The sequence below is a fragment of the Trichomycterus rosablanca genome, chromosome 4 (assembly GCF_030014385.1).
Source record: "Trichomycterus rosablanca isolate fTriRos1 chromosome 4, fTriRos1.hap1, whole genome shotgun sequence".
Classification (NCBI taxonomy): Eukaryota; Metazoa; Chordata; class Actinopteri; order Siluriformes; family Trichomycteridae; genus Trichomycterus; species Trichomycterus rosablanca.
In genome coordinates, this window is record NC_085991.1 from 33165087 (window position 1) to 33181648 (window position 16562).

Here is a 16562-nt window from a genome sequence, read left to right on the forward strand (position 1 = left end):
ATTTAATTGCACTACGTTATCTCAACCAGAGCAATAACCATGTCAGTAGGGACAGTGGTAGCCTAGTGGGTAGAGCTTTGGACTATCCATCGAAAGATTGAGAGTTCAAATCCCAGCTTTGCCATGCAGCCACTGTTGGGCCCTTGAGCAAGGCCCTTAACCCTCTCAACTCAAGGGGTGTCATACAATGACTGACCCGCCGCTCTGACCCACATCTCCCAAACAAGCTGGGATATGCAGAAAAAAATTGGTACCAATGCAAAGTTTAAAAGCCATCTCAATTACATAAAAAGGCATCTGAGTTTGTGCCAATGGCATGGGCAACAACTGTGAGGGCAGCAGTAATACAGAGGAGTAGATGTGCATTAAGGAGCATTATAATCTTCCATCTAGAGGATGTCTTTTTTGCTGATGTCCCTGTTTTGTTGTAGCAAGTTAATGCTAAGCCACATATTTGTTTAGAATGTAGGATGAAGCGGTGGTAAAACAGACAATGAATGAATGAAAATATTAAAAACACAGGGCATGAGTGTAGTTTGCTGGACAAATATGTGCAATAGCATTAGCATAAGAACACAACAAAACCTTTAAAGCTTATTTAAACAATTACTTAAATCACCTACTATTAACATGAGTAGCAATAACTTACTTTTGTGGTTTCCTCATGTGTACTAACTTCATCATCTTTCTTCTTTTTCTTGGTCTTTTTTTCTTTCTTGTCTTTATGCTTCTTTTTCTTCTTTTTCTCTCCATAATCACTGGCAGCACTGTCTGAGTTAATGCCATAGTCCTGTTCTGAGTCTCTCTCTACATCGCTGTCCTAAAGTAGGGACAACCAAATTAGACTTGACAAGTTGTACATTTAATGACCCCACATTAAAAAGAAGCTAAATGAATAAAACCCAACAGCCACTCTGGTGGTTGGAACAACATACAATTTTTTTGCGTTTGCGTGGCTTGGTGATTTTTCCATCTTTGTCTTTTTTCTTAGTGTCCTTCTTTTTCTTCGGACCTCTCTTCTTTTTTCCCAGGCTGTCTATGTCTGACACCTCCACTCCATCCTCGCCATCATCTAAAACAGATGCCACATAAGGATGTGGGGTGGGGGATGTAGCAGAAGAAAAGTCGTGACTAGACAGGACAGACAATAATCCTTGACATGAGCTGAAAATGACACCTTTAATCACTACTCAAAGCAATTAGGCTGTACAATGGTTTAGCATCATGGGGGGGTAATACAGCAGGCAGTATCACCTTTCACTTATTAACCTTTGACTTGTACTGACCTGAGAGGTCAACAAGTTAATCTTAAAAGCACAAAGCACAAGAGGCAGACAGCCTAGGATGCATGATACAGCTGATGTCATATTACATATTATTAAAATAACAATACAGTCCCCTCCACATTTTGGCACCCCTGGTAAAGATGAGTACATGTCTTATAAGAAATTCACCTTTTAGAGATTAACCTCAATCACACACTGAAAAAATTAGAAAGATCAAACATTTCACTGAAGTAAAAATTAAATTAAATATACACACTGGTCAGCCATAACATTAAAACCACCTCCTTGTTTCTACACACATTATCCATTTTATCAGCTCCACTTACCATATAGAAGCACTTTGTAGTTCTACAATTACTGACTGTAGTCCATCTGTTTCTATGCATGCTTTGTTAGCCCACTGCTGTTCTTCAATAGTCAGGACTCACCCAGGACCACTACAGAGCAGGTATTATTTGGGTGGTGGATCATTCTCAGCACTGCAGTGACACTGACATGGTGGTGGTGTGTTAGTGTGTGTTGTGCTGGTATGAGTGGATAAGACACAGAAATGCTGATGGAGTTTTTAAACACCTCACTGTCACTGCTGGACTGAGAATAGTCCACCAACCAAAAATATCCAGCCAACAGCGCCCCGTAGGCAGCGTCCTGTGACCACTGATGAAGGTCTAGAAGATGACCAACTCAAACAGCAGCAATAGATGAGCGATCGTCTCGGACTTCACATCTACAAGGTGGACCAACTAGGTAGGAGTGTCTAACAGAGTGGACAGTGAGTGGACACGGTATTAAAAACTCCAGCAGCGCTGCTGTGTCTGATCCACTCATACCAGCACAACACACACTAACACACCACCACCATGTCATTGTTACTGCAGTGCTGAGAATGATCCACCACCTAAATAATACCTGTGCTGTGGTGGTCCTGACCATTAAAGAACAGGGTGAAAGCAGGCTAAAAAGGTATGTAGAGAAAATGATGGACTACAGTCAGTAATTGTAGAACTACAAAGTGCTTCTATTTGGTAAGTGGAGCTGATAAAATGGACAGTGAGTGTAGAAACAAGGAGGTGGTTTTAATGTTATGGCATTTATATAAGGTGACACAAACATACATCGAGTCTTTTAGTCTGTTGCTATTTTTTGTTTTGTTGATATTGGATAAAATCAAAAAATATGAAATGTGCCATATTTAAACAGTCCCCTTGCATTAAACTATGCAAACTTTGTTTCCTTTAGAAGCTGAATGTGAATTTTACATGAGGTGTCCAAACATCCTTATATCCGTTTAAACATATTGTAATAATATTACAGTTTTTACGCCATTCAAGTCCAATTTTAAATATATTAAATCCTTTTAAAAATTACCACATGGAAGAGAAACGGATATACAGGATGTAAAAACAAAGAAACACTGATTTGGTCCCAGAACAGAAAGGCTTGTAAAGTAAACTGACCCAACTCTGTCTCCAGCGGTCGCCATTGTTCAGAGCTCAGTTGGGTTTTGTGAAACGCCTTACTCGTTTAATAGGCGGGATTGTTTTTTCTTGCTCAGCTGATTTCGCGCAGCCAGAGGCGGCAGCAGCGTGTACGTGGGTCTCGGGGATGTGAAGGCCGCGAACTGAGAAACCACAGAGCGGTGAAGCGCGACAACTCCTCCCGCAGAGAGCCCGCTCAGACCGGCCTGAGCCACTGTGCAGAGCCGCCACTGCTGCGGGTCTCAGGGGGGCTACTGGGGCACGAAGGCGCGCGCTGTAATTGATTCACGCGCTCTTTTCACAGCCTGCGCGTGAGACAAGCCCTAGAGCGCTTTAACAGCACACATGCCATATGTTTACTCCACAAGTCTCCGACTAGCAGACTGCGCAAACCTAAGCATGCACATTTCATTTTACCACTTCATGTGCAAGTAAATGTAAGAGTATTTGGTGGTCACGTTTATTCTGTTTTCCTCTCACCTGTAATATTTAGAATGATGGATGAAATTAACATCTAACATCTGAGAGCTGAAATAATATTCCTGATAAAGATTCACATATTAATTGGTTAGTTGGGAATTAGATGTAATTTTACTGTCCATCAATTTTTAAAGTCAAAAAACTTATCAGTGTTTTATGAAGTTTTCCTGTTCTGTGAATGTTTTTTCTGTGTCTGCATAGGTTTCCTCAAAGGATGCCAATTTTTCCCATTTACCAAAAACATGCAGAAGGTGTATTCTAAATTGGCCCTAGGGGAGTATGTGCATGTGTGTGTGTTGGGGGGGGGGGGGGGGGGTCACTTCTCTAAAGACTATTTACCCACCCTGCTTCCAGTGTTTTCAGGTGGCCCAGAACCCACTGCCACCATGACCAGGACAAAACAGTTAGTGAAAATAAATATATGATTTTTAAGTTTTAAAGTGTTTAAGCGTTTCCATCTGGACCCAGAGTGTCATTAATTTATAAAAAATAACATGTGTGCTGTGCACATGCAAATGTATTTTGAATACACAAATGAACACAAGAAATATCACCATTTATAATACTAAAAACACTGGAATATTGTTTTATACCACCCATGTTAAAGCTGTAGTATACAACTTTTGAGGAATTGGGGAAACATTCAATTGGGGACCCCTTTGGTAGGAATATTTTAAATAGTATTTGCCATATACTATGCCTTAAATATATGTTATTTGGTATTATTATGTTGTAAGATCTGATGTGTAGGTCCAAATGTTTTCACCAAATTTAACCAGACAGCTCCTGATTAAAATTATTTATTCAGGATTCGAAGTGGAACACTGGGGGCCACACAAACCGATATTTGCCTCTGGAGTTGTGCATGCTTTCCTGCTGTTAACGTGGGTTTCCTCCAAGTACTCTGTTGGCTGTTTAAAATTGTTAATGAATGAGCTAGTGGACGTGTAAGTGTGTGTGGGTTACCCTGTGATGACCTGGCGCCATGTCCATGGTATATTCCTGCTTCGCATCTGTTTCAGGGCAGTTGTAGCCTAGTGTTTAAGGTACTGGACTAGTAATCAAAAGGTTGCCGGATCAAGCCCCACCTCTGCCAGGTTGCCACTGTTGGGCCCTTAACCCTCAATTGCTTAAATTGTGTACTGTCACAAAACTGTAAGTCGCTCTGCTAAATGCCGAAAATGTAAACGTAAAATGTTTCATTAGGAGCCAATTCTACCGCGACCATGACCAACTGGGTAGCAGAAATAAATGAATTTTTGATTTTCCAGGGTGCATAATAGACACTGCATTTTTGAATGGATAGTTTCCTGCCGAATCAACTATGTTTTTAACAAAAACAATACATTAGTTTAGAGTTAGAATAGAAATTGAATAAGAAATTATTTATGTCAACAAACACGAGGGGAAATTTAATACCACCAAAAAGCAAGTGGCAGGATGGAAATCCCAGTATTCTAGAAAGTTATTATTATTATTATTTATAAGGATTTTAGTGTCATGTTTTACACATTTTGGTTACACTCATGACAGAAACAGTAGTTACTCGTTACACAAGAATCTTCAGTTCACAAGTTTAATGTCAAACACAGTCATGGACAATTTTGTATCTCCAATTCACCTCACTTGCATGTCTTTGGACTGTGGGAGGAAACCGGAGCTCACGTAGGAAACCCACACAGACACGGGGAGAACATGCAAACTCCACATAGAAAGGACCCGGACCGCCCCGCCTGGGGAGCGAACCCAGGACCTTCTTGCTGCGAGGGGACAGTGCTACTGAGATTGTAGAAAGTAGAATGGTGAAGCAATGTGTGCTGGCGTGAACTGTCAGTGTGTGTGGTGTGACAGTGAGTCGACTCAGGTTTATTTACATTCTGTCACAATCAGCCTGCACCCGACATGCTGGTTTTGCAGGATCTGCTTTTTGTTTATGTTGACATGAGCCAGCATAATTGGCCAGACAGCGTGACTGTTGTCGTATACGGGTTAGTCGTCGGCAGAGTTTAAACGAGCACAAAGTTGATGTAAAGAGCGATCGTGGTAGAAAGCGGGTGAACTTTGGTTAAACTTCATGTACAGAGAAGTGTCGGGTTTATTTGAAGGTAATGGTGGCTAGTGTACAGCCATAGGGAAGAGCACTAGGGGCTGTTGAGCGGTGCAGATGTGCTAAAGTGAGCGCTGGAGTGTTATGCAACATGAAGCTTTCTATACAGCGTGTATGTTTAGTATCGGCGGCTGTGTGGACGGTACCTGGCGCGGCGGGCGCTGCAGTTTCTCGAGGTGCCGCCGGAGAGTTTATGTCGCTTGCGTTCTCGTCCAGCTCCCCATCGTCCTCTTCTTCTTCATCAAAATCTCCTCCCTCGGAATTAACCACCATGCCCTCGTCTTCCTCACAAGAACGGAGAGGAGAGGACATGATAATCCTGTCAGCGACCCCGGTGTCAAGATCAAAAAGTGGATTCTTTGCGAATTATGATATGGATATTAATATTCAAATCGGCACACATGCACAGAAAAGTGGGGGGCGTTTTGGAATATTTTACACTACAAGGCAGGGAAACAAAGATGGCCGCCCTTATATTTATTTTTTAACAACCCCCCCAATAAGAAAAATCCCCTTACATAAAAAATGGCTGACTATATTATTTCAGAACGCCCCCCCTCCTCTCTCTCTTTCTCTCTCTCTGTCTTTCTCTCTTTCCAGTCTCCCCTCCCTTCTCAAAAACATTCACATTGTTCCAGCTAAAAGGGACTGTTACTGTTACGTTATACAGTTGTAGTTACAGCTTTAATTAAATTCACCTTGCACTCAGACTTGTGTGCTGCTCACCTCCAGTATACTCAGCTGTCAGTAAGTGAACAGAGGTGCTCCACTGTTTCTGCACTGCAGATAACTCATACACACACAAACACTGAGCCAACATGGCTACCTTCATATTCTTAAAGGCCCCCACCGATGTATAAAACTATTTTAGAGCGTCAGTCTGCGCGCTATGGGGGCCGTGTGACTGGAGGCAGCCCGAAAACAGGGTGCAGGGGAGCTGTGCCGCCACTATGCCAACTTTTAACATCAGTGCTGCTTAAAAACGAACCGATAAATACATTCAGAACAATTCAGTTATCAGAGAAGTTTAGACAGAGCAGAACATAAACATGTAAATGACGCCTGCTGTTATTGCAGCTTGTGCAGACATACAGAACGCAGTCAAAAGGTTTGAGGCAGAGAACATTCTAGATACTGTTATTGTCATGTTTTCCACACTTTGGTTACATTCATGACAGAAGCAGTAGTTACTCATTACACAAGATTCATCAGTTCACAAGTTTCAATGTCAAACACAGTCATGGACAATTTAGTGTCTCCAATTCACCTCACGTGCATGTCTTTGGACTGTGGGAGGAAACCGAAGCTCCCGGAGGAAACCCACGCAGACACGGGGAGAACATGCAAACTCCACACAGAAAGGACCTGGATCGCTCCACCTGGGAATCGAACCCAGGACCTTCTTGCTGTGAGGCGACTGCTACCCACCGAGATACTGTTAATCCTACACAAAATACACAGATCTCTAATTATATGTTTAACGTACATTAATAACAGTACAATGAACTCAACCTTAAATAATTCCAATCAGCATCACAATGACTTCAAGTCTACACTTAAAACATCCTGGCTATCCCACCGTTTAATCATAGTGTGCCACACACTCATCACACGCCTACTAGCACCTAAGGACCGTTTATAATATTTATTTATATCGCATATTTAAAACCAAAGTGCTTTACAATAAAAGGCAAAAATATTTCCACCTTTCGGTGACCGCTTCAGTTTAAATCGGGGCTCCTAAACTTAGTCATGTCAGATCCCACCTGTTAGTGCAGGGCTGTGGTGATGTAAATCTCGCTTGACTGTGGACAGTGTCAACTGTCTTCCAGCAACTTCTTATATTTAGCAGACCTGGTTCATGTACTTTGTAACTGGTGCACTTAATTACTAATAATCACTAATAAACTCAATCTCTAACAAATGTCAGTATCTTCACAACCAAATAAAAAAATTAAGTTGCTGTATGTATATTTATTTGAGCTTGTTTCATCATAGTTTCAAAAGTATGTTGAATATTTTTGTTAAACTAATTCTTAAATTTCGTAAATACATACTTTTCAATACATGTTTATTTACAAAAGTCCCTTTTAGTAATAACATGTTTTGTGTAATTAAATCATTTTGTACACTAATATGCGTTAACATAACCCATAATAATTTTTTTTATAATTTGATAAATATGGCATGACCAACAATTAAAAGGTTATGTGATGGGATTATACAAGGATTATACACTATACAGCCAAACATATGTCACTATAAGCTTGTTGGACATCCCATTCCAAAACCATAAGCTTTTATATGGAGTACCCAAAAGATGTTAATTGTATATGATTTCATGTATGCCTATTTAGTCAAAAGAGCAATTTTTGAGGTCATACATTGATGTTGAATGAGAAGGCCTGGCACACAACTGATGAAAGCTGTTCAGTAGGGTAAGGGCTTTGCAGGCCACTGGAGTTTTTCTATACCAAACTCATTAAAGCATGTCTTTATGGACCTCACTTCGTGCACATAGGCACAGTTATTCTGAAACAGGAAAAGACCTTCACCAAACTATTGCCACCAAGATGAAAGCATCTAATTTGTTTTATACTTGTATATATATAAACTAACAACTAAACATACATGATCAAACAGTTCACGTAATAAATGCACTGAAATATGTTGCGATATCAGTGTTAAAGCTATTTAATTATATTAAAAGCTTTAATGTTCAGTTAGAGTTCAGTGAGGTCATCATTAAAGTACAGCAACAGAGATGGTGTGAAGAGGTCGCGATCCAGGCGACACTGGTCGAATTCCTCATCCTCATCCGTTATGCCATTCTCACTCAGAGTCTTATTCATGTCTAGATTTAAACCATTGTGTTTCCAGGTGTAGCTGGATGCATGGGAGTTGTAGCGCAGGTATCGCTCCAAAATGTCACTCAGAGTCTCCTCAGCACAAACCTAACCAGAGGAGAAAATCAGAGAAATTTAGGTAAAATAGTACAACATGAATTCCTTTGTGTAGCCACAATAACTGCCCTAAATTCCTTTACAGATACTCATACTTTCTATATAAATAGAACACTGTGCATCCAATAAGGAGAGAGAGTAGGAATTTATGCCAGTGGTGCATTGCCAAGAGCCTTTTGAGAGGGAGGGGGTCGAGTACAGAAATAGGGTGGGTAACGAGTGGGGCATAAAAACAAGACAATATAAATTCTTATTCAAGCATTCGGACCATGCAGAATAAAACAGTACCAGATGAGGTATTTGGCAGAAGTGTATTTGGCCCCCCCATAGCAATGCTGTTGACCAGTGGACTGCGAGACTAAATGACAAGTCCAGACTTGGAGCACTTGAGCACCAAGGGGCACAACATCAGCAAGATTTCCCTTTGTTAGGGAGGAGAATTACATGCAGAAAGCAAAGGGAGGGTTAAATGAACTAGGTTGGGAAGAGGAGGGGACAAGTTGGAAGCGTCTAGAAAAAGATCAATTCTGCCCTCTTCAGCAGATAAAAGCACACTGCAAGATTCATGCTTCCATTTCTAACAAACAGAATGGTGGCGAATTAAAGGAGTTGAGCTGGGTAAAGTTTTGGCCACCAAGAGCAACTAGAACAACTTTATGTCTCTAAAACTGTACTTGATAGATGAATGGAACAACACCCATTGTCGACTGACATATGAAAGTATTTGAGTATGAAAGAACTTTGTAAACGTTCATCATGGTCAGGTGTCCACATACTTTTGGCTGTATTGTATAAGTGTTTAGCTAGGTTGACGGCTGACTTCAAAAGTCATAGAAAATGATTAACATAATTTTCATATTCATCAAAACATTTGGTGTCCTAGGACTGGGATGTTGTCATTCTTAAAGAGACCACTCCCATTAGAATAAATATATTACAATTGTATTGTTAGGAATGGTATTGATTTGCCTTTACAAAGTTAATTAAACTGGTAAAATTAGGTCATATAAACTGTTTGGTATGAAAACCAAAGCTCTAAAAGGGCAAGCTGACCCAAATCCATAGCATACGAGAGCCACCACACCCCCTTACTGTAGAGGTCAAGCATTCAAGTCTGTACAATTCTTTTGCTGTAGACTACATGTTTGTAGACCAACACCTTTGCTTTTTAACTAGACATGTATAAACAGCAGCCCTGTTATAATATCCGTCTATCTGTAGATAAACACAGCCATTTATAGTGGATGTATTTGAAGTAATTGCAGCCCACTGGCTTTAATCAAGAGGCATTTAAAGTGTGATTTGTCAAAAAACAAGTTCTGAATTTGATGCCCTTAAAACAGGGGTGTCAAACTCATTTTCTCCGAGGGCCACATCAGCATTATTGTGGCCCTCAAAGGGCCGATTGTAACGTATCCTGCTGTGATTGTAGTCTGTTGTTTTTCTTGGAGGCTAAATTCTGCATTTATATTGTCCTACTTTACCACAAACACGGCCTCATAACCCTAGTTTTCTCTTCCTGAAGCACAAACTTGTTTTCATTTTCATTACATTTTCTCCTTCTGCTTAATTTTCTTACTTATCTTTATTTTTGGATTATGTGTAAATATTTCTTAACATCATCTACTGGCGGGATGTGTCACTTTGCAGGTCACAAAATCAGCATGCATTCTGAGAGTTGCAGTTAATGTAGGATTTTACAGTGTATTTTAAGACAATCGTTCTGCCCTCACTAATAGTTTATCCCCCTTGCTCAGCTAGACAGACAGACAGACAGACAGACAGACAGCTCTCTTCAGAATACAGTCGGTTTTATTTGCTTCCCAGCTGTGTGATACACTGTGTGCACCAGAATGAAGTAAAAATACAAACAATAAAAACAATAAAAAACTTAATACAGTAAAAGCACACAGCTGTAGTCAAGTGTTACATCTGGTACAATTTTAGATTTGACCAAACGTAAAATAGAGGGTTAGGGTTAGCATTTTTTGTAAAGATACTAATTGCTATGGTAACAGTAACAATTGTATTTAATTACGGTAAATTTGTAACTAAAACGCTGTGATATACTCACAAACAACTGAGAATATAAACGTTACTACTTACAGACGATGCTTTGGTAATATATTACAAGATAATTATTTATATTTATTATTATTGTTTACATTCCTACCCGCGTTCTTTTGCCGTAAAAGTCACATGGCTTCTCAGCGAAGGTCAAAGTTAGTTGCCATGACTACGATGTCAACAGTTAAAGGCTTAAAGGCGCAGGTGTCCCATTAAATTATAAGCGCGTCTCTGTAACGACTCGAACCATCACAACAATCGTACAGTCGTTTAAGCTCTCGCGGGCCACATTAAATGACGTGGCGGGCCGGATCTGGCCCACGGGCCGTGAGTTTGACACCTCTGCCTTAAATGGAGGCATAATAAAAGTGAAAAGTTTACAGACTATTCAAGTTACATTATTCTGAATCATTTCACACTTTACATTTGAGCATTTAGCAGACACTTTTATCCGAAGCAACTTAAAGTTAAAACAATTTGAGTAATTGAGGGTTAGGAGCCTTGCTCAAGGGTCCTACAGTGGCAATTTAGCAAAGGTGGACTAAAATCAGCAACTTTCTAATGAATAGTCCAGTACCTTAACCTCTAAACTACCACTGCCCTGAGCTGGTGTACTGGTAACAGATGAGGGTATCATGACTGGGTATAAATGTAGGATCCACCAAAATACGATGAGGAGGCATTTTTTTGCAAACACAGATCATTAGAACCAGTGACCTTTTGTAGTAAGTCAAGCTGGGCTTTACCTCTAGCCTCTGTTCCTGTGAGGTGAGTGTGTTGATGATGCGGATCCAGCGGGTCTTGGCTGACAGAAGGCCCACCTGATATTGGGCATCTTTCCACCATGGCTTTCCAAAATCATTCACCCAGTCAGTGCGAGGACATGCAGGGGGCACATGCACAAAACGTCCTCTGGGGGTGTAGTACTTTACACAGCCAGTTAATGGGTCAATATGGGTAACAATCTGTGAAAGCAAAGTTTGTACTTAAAAGAAATAACTTTGCATAAAAGTGAATTACAAAAAAGCTACAGATTAATGCATGTTACTGTCCATCCCATCTGTACCATATGACAAATTGCAGGAAAAAACGTGTTTTATTTCACATGTTGCCCTCACTATATTTACTGTATAGCTTCAGTGTTGGGAACTCGAATTAAACTATGCAAGGACAGCTATGATAAGATATTCTCTCATGTGTGCCTTATCTATATATTTTTTTTACTGTTATGGTATAACAAAGCTTTAAATTTAAGTTATAAAATTTGGTCAAAAGTTTGTCGACACCTCTTCTTACTACTGCGTTTAGGTGTTTTAACCACAATCAGCTAACATGTTATTAAATCATGCATTAAATCATTTTAATATTTTTTTTCTTTTCATTTCATATTCATCAACCGATTTATCCTGTTCAGGGCCATGGTCTGGGTCCACCAGGAAACACTGTGAGAAAGGCAGTAATACACTGGACAGGGCACTAACCATCACAGGGATTTGGGGCCCTTGTAGACGCCTGGTCGGCTGTTAAGATTCAAAGCAAGGTAATGCTTAATAGACTGCTGCACCACCCGAGCACCTTATTTAAAATTTTTATCATATCATTTGTATGCTTTCAATTTTGTCATAATGTTTTGGGGAAGGCCCTTCCCTGTTTCAGCAGTCCAAAATCAATGCCCTATTAATGCCTAAATAAGGATTTTAAAATAGGACCACCAGCTCATGGTCACACACTCTCATTCTTTGCTATATGGTGTAGTTCATTCTTTACATTTTTGAGTTAGTGTTTTTTTTTTTTTTTTTTGTGGGAAATTTGTCGAAAGCTTGCTACAGATGCAATGATTATAGACTATGTTAAAATGTTGGAGCATTTCTTTAATCAATGTTTTATTATTTATTTATTAGGCTTTTAACATCATGTTTTACACACTTTGGTTACATTCATGACAGGAACAGGTAATTACTGGTTACACAAGATTTATCAGTTCAAGTTTTAATGTCAAACACAGTCACAGACAATTTTGTATCTCCAATTCACCTCACTTGCAACTGAGCTCCCGGAGGAAGCCCACAGGGACAACATGCAAACTCCACACAGAAAGGACCCTGACTTCACCACCTGGGGATTGAATCCAGGACCGTCTTGCTCTGACACGACAGTGCTACCCACTGAGCCACTGTGCTGTGTTTTAACGAAATTATATTGGTTTGTTTCTTATGTTGCATATAGATATATTATAGCTTAAGTTGTTAGGAGCTTACATCTTTTGTTTTTGGGTCAAACCAGTGACTAATATCCTTCCCAGCACATTCAATTATTGGTTTCAAAAGAACATCACCTGTAAGAAAAACACAAGTTAAAGTAAGTGAAATATGGGTCAATAAAAAAATTTGTGTAAAAGCTTAAAATTGGTTTCAAACTGCCATTTTTCTGTATTGCTTATCAACTGTATAAATCATACTGTGACAAGGCAGAGCCAGCCTTACCACGGAGGCATCAGCCCTGCTTCTGTGAAGATGAAAGAAATGAAACCAGTTGCAGGAATGATCTTAACCAAGGTAGAACAATACAGTGGATATGGAGCCACAACTGAAAAGGTTATCTGAACAGATTAATGTTTGACAAAAAAGACAAAGTATGACTCAATGTCTGCTGCCAGTTGTTAAGTATCAATATTGTAGCCATCTAGTTAAAATTATGCATTTAAGTGCTTTGTTCCTCTGTGTAACAGCAAAAAAAGACCTAGACCAGCCCACTCAATCACTTTCTGAACCGCTTATCCAATTATTGGGGGGGGGGGGGGGGGGGGGGGGGGGGGGTGGAGCCTATCCCAGCTTTTAAATGGGCGCAAGGCACACAGTAACACCCTGGACGGTGCGCCAATCCATCACAGGGCAGACACACATACACACATACACATTCAGTGTCTCCAATTAACCTGACTGTATGTTTTTGGACTGTGGAAGGAAACCGGAGCTCCCGGAGGAAACCTACACAGACACGGAGAGAACATGCAAACTCCGCACAGAAAGGACCCGGACCGCCCCGCCTGTGGATCGAACCCGGGACCTTTTTGCTGTGAGGAGATAGTGCTAACCACCGAGCCACCCCACCTAGACCAGCTGCACCCTAATAATGTTTTAGTTACTAGGAAAGGAATGCACCCATACAAACTGCTAAAAAGATTCAGGACCACCTTCTTTCCCAAAGTTTTTTGATCATACAATAAATTACAGCAATATTTTCTACCAAACTTGGTTCACCATGTTTTTATAGTAAAACTATTGCTACAAAGTTGAAGGCATACTATTTATTTTATATATAACTGAAATGATACACCTGTTGGCACTAAGTGTGGCCAAAAAACACTTGAAATTGATAACTAGGGGCTGTACACAAACGTTTGACCATACAGTGTATAGATAATACAAACTGTAACTGTCTCAGTAATTTAAAAAGCAACGTACCTTTGTATTTTTCTACCACAGGTGTGAGGTTGTAAACTCTGCCCAGATATGATACCCACAGGTCTCCTATTGTGTTGTGCATGGATACTTCATTCGGTGTAAAATATATTTTGCCGCGCATTTTAATTAAATTTGGGAAACTAAAAGACAACTAAAACACGTTGAAAATAATATCAAAATATTTTATCGCTAGGCTAAATATAAATTAAAATTCCACAAGCGACTCTGCTAGCTTAGCGCTGACGAACTGTAAACAATCCGGTTACTGTGGCGACATGAAAACAAACGCACTTGAAGCTGGTGATGCCTGAGCAGCGACTTTTCTTCTGCTTCTTCACAGTGGGACATGATGGTTCATCCTGCCAACGGTTGGTGGGATCCTGCGTTATTTTACACCGATCAGCCATAACATTAAAACCACCTCCTTGTTTCTACACTCACTGTCCATTTTATCAGCTCCACTTACTATATAGGAGCTCTTTGTAGTTCTACAACTACTGACTGTAGTCTATCTGTTTCTCTACATACTTTTTTAGCCTGCTTTCACCCTGTTCTTCAATGGTCAGGACCCTCACAGGACCACCACAGAGTAGGTATTATTTAGGTGGTGGATCATTCTCAGCACTGCAGTGACACTGACATGGTGGTGGTGTGTTAGTGTGTGTTGTGCTGGTATGAGTGGATCAGACACAGCAGTGCTGCTGGAGTTTTTAAATACCGTGTCAACTCATGTAAAGTCAGAGACGATCACACATCTATTGCTGCTGTTTGAGTTGGTTATCTTCTAGACCTTCATCAGCGGTCACAGGACGCTGCCCATGGGGTGCTGTTGGCTGGATATTTTTGATTGGTGGACTATTCTCAGTCCATCAGTGACAGTGAGGTGTTCAAAAACTCCATCAGCACTGCTGTGTCTGATCCACTCATACCAGCACAACACACACTGACGCACCACCATTATGTCAGTGTCACTGCAGTGCTGAGAATAATCCACCACCCAAATAATACCTGCTCTGTGGTGGTCCTGTGGGGGTTCTGACCATTGAAGAACAGCATGAAAGGGGGCTAACAAAGCATGCAGAGAAACAGATGGACTACAGTCAGTAATCGTAGAACTACAAAGTGCTTCTATATGGTAAGTGGAGCTGATAAAATGGACAGTGAGTGTAGAAACAAGGAGGTGGTTTCAATGTTATGGTTGCTCGGTGTATATTGATGGCACAGAGTAAATACTTGGTCTTTCAAACACAGAAGTAACATCAACACGGACATGTGTACGGTAGTGTAACACGTGCTGCAGTGTTACTAGGGTTTTACTGTATGGAACAAACTAAATCTAGAAAACTAAATCTGATACCAACAATGTGAAAATTTTAAGCTTGATAATCGTTCGAGCCCTAGTCTTTAACATTTCCAGCTTCCCTGCTGGTACAGCTTGTCAGTGTAAAGGTAAGTGACTGTGCTTATGCTCCTGTAGTCCTTTATTAGAGAAGGTTCCTCACCACAGGACACACACTGTTGGCTACTGCCTAAAAAACCACACAACCATGTATCCAACATACTGGTGCCTCTGCTGTGCAAAATAATACACCACCCCCAAAAAAAAATCTGTCACTGGTGGTCCTATAGTGTCATAACATGTGAAACATTGCAGAATGTTTGTTTTTTGTTTTTTTAACATCATGTTTTATACTTTGGTTACACCTATGACAGTAACGGTGGTTACTCATTACACAAGGTTCATCAGTTTACAAGGTTATATCGAACACAGTCATGGACAATTTAGCTTCTCCAATTCACCTCACTTGCATGTCTTTGGACTGTGGGAGGAAACCGGAGCCCCCGGAGGAAACCCACGCAGACACTGGGAAAACATGCAAACTCCACACAGAAAGGACCCGGACTGCCCTACCTGGGGATCGAACCATGGACCTTCTTGCTGTGAGGTGACAGTGCTACCCACTGAGCCACCGTGTCATGTTTTAACAAAATTATATTGGTTTGTTCTTTATGTTGCATTTAGATATATTATAGCTTAAACAATAAAGAAAGGTTTGTGATAAAGCTTATTGACTCCTGAACACAATTAAGAATTGGGTGTTTTAACATTAACAATGAACCAAAACTGGTTTTGAAATGGCTAATGTGAATGGCGATGCTGGATTTTAAAAAGACACCCCAAAGTACATTACTGAGAGGTTTGTTCCTTTTTTATTTATTTATTTAATTATTTTACATATTTTACTGTTTGGGGTTTTAGATGGTAAGGTTCTCAGAAGCTGATTGCCAACAGGAATTATATTAAGTGTAGACGGTAAGATATAATTATTAGATTTAATCGAATTTCTCAGTGAACTCATGGTGCCGGTCAAATAATTAAAAACTAGTCAAGCGTTGTAGTTTGGAAATGCGCATGCGCAGATATCTTAATCGCTGCAAGCCAAGAATGTAGCGTTGTGTTGACCAGAATGTGGAAAAACCGCACAAGTTTTGAACATGTTTATTTAGCACAGGATGCGTTAGAGTCGATTTTTTTGAAAACCCCGTTCATTTTTCCTATAGGAAATCTGAGTTAGACCCAGGTCTCCAAATATGGGCATAACGAGGACTACAGAATGACGCACGACTTCAGTGGTCAATTCAACACGTTTCCATGTGGTGTTTTGAGTACTGAGGCATATCGAGTGTTTTACTGTCAAACTTAACTGTGAAGGTGA

The 16562-nt window shown here is 40.3% G+C and overlaps 2 protein-coding genes across 6 annotated transcripts in view; both read right to left on the reverse strand.

The window, feature by feature from the left end:
- The window catches only part of chd3 (chromodomain helicase DNA binding protein 3), a 69079-nt gene extending 61078 nt beyond the window's left edge, over positions 1–8001 (reverse strand). For 2 of the 5 annotated variants that reach the window (XM_062994202.1, XM_062994201.1), the window contains exons 1-4: positions 6078–6196; positions 5498–5632; positions 936–1072; positions 650–820 (exon numbers count right to left, since the gene is read on the reverse strand). In XM_062994202.1, coding sequence (XP_062850272.1) covers positions 650–820; positions 936–1072; positions 5498–5632; positions 6078–6183 — 549 coding nt within the window. In that variant the 5' untranslated portion in view covers positions 6184–6196. Of the gene's footprint in view, positions 1–649; positions 821–935; positions 1073–5497; positions 5820–6049; positions 6197–7982 lie in introns of those variants that run through there. The other 3 variants (XM_062994204.1, XM_062994203.1, XM_062994205.1) reach the window with 3 other exon arrangements.
- Positions 8002–8029: 28 nt separating this feature from the next.
- LOC134312339 (cytochrome b5 domain-containing protein 1) lies at positions 8030–14101 on the reverse strand. Its single transcript, XM_062994208.1, has 4 exons — positions 13846–14101; positions 12640–12716; positions 11128–11346; positions 8030–8305 (listed from the first exon to the last, which is right to left on the reverse strand). The coding sequence occupies exons 1-4, from the start codon at positions 13964–13966 to the stop codon at positions 8075–8077; spliced, it is 648 nt and encodes a 215-aa protein (XP_062850278.1). The 5' UTR covers positions 13967–14101; the 3' UTR covers positions 8030–8074.
- Positions 14102–16562: the final 2461 nt, after the last annotated feature.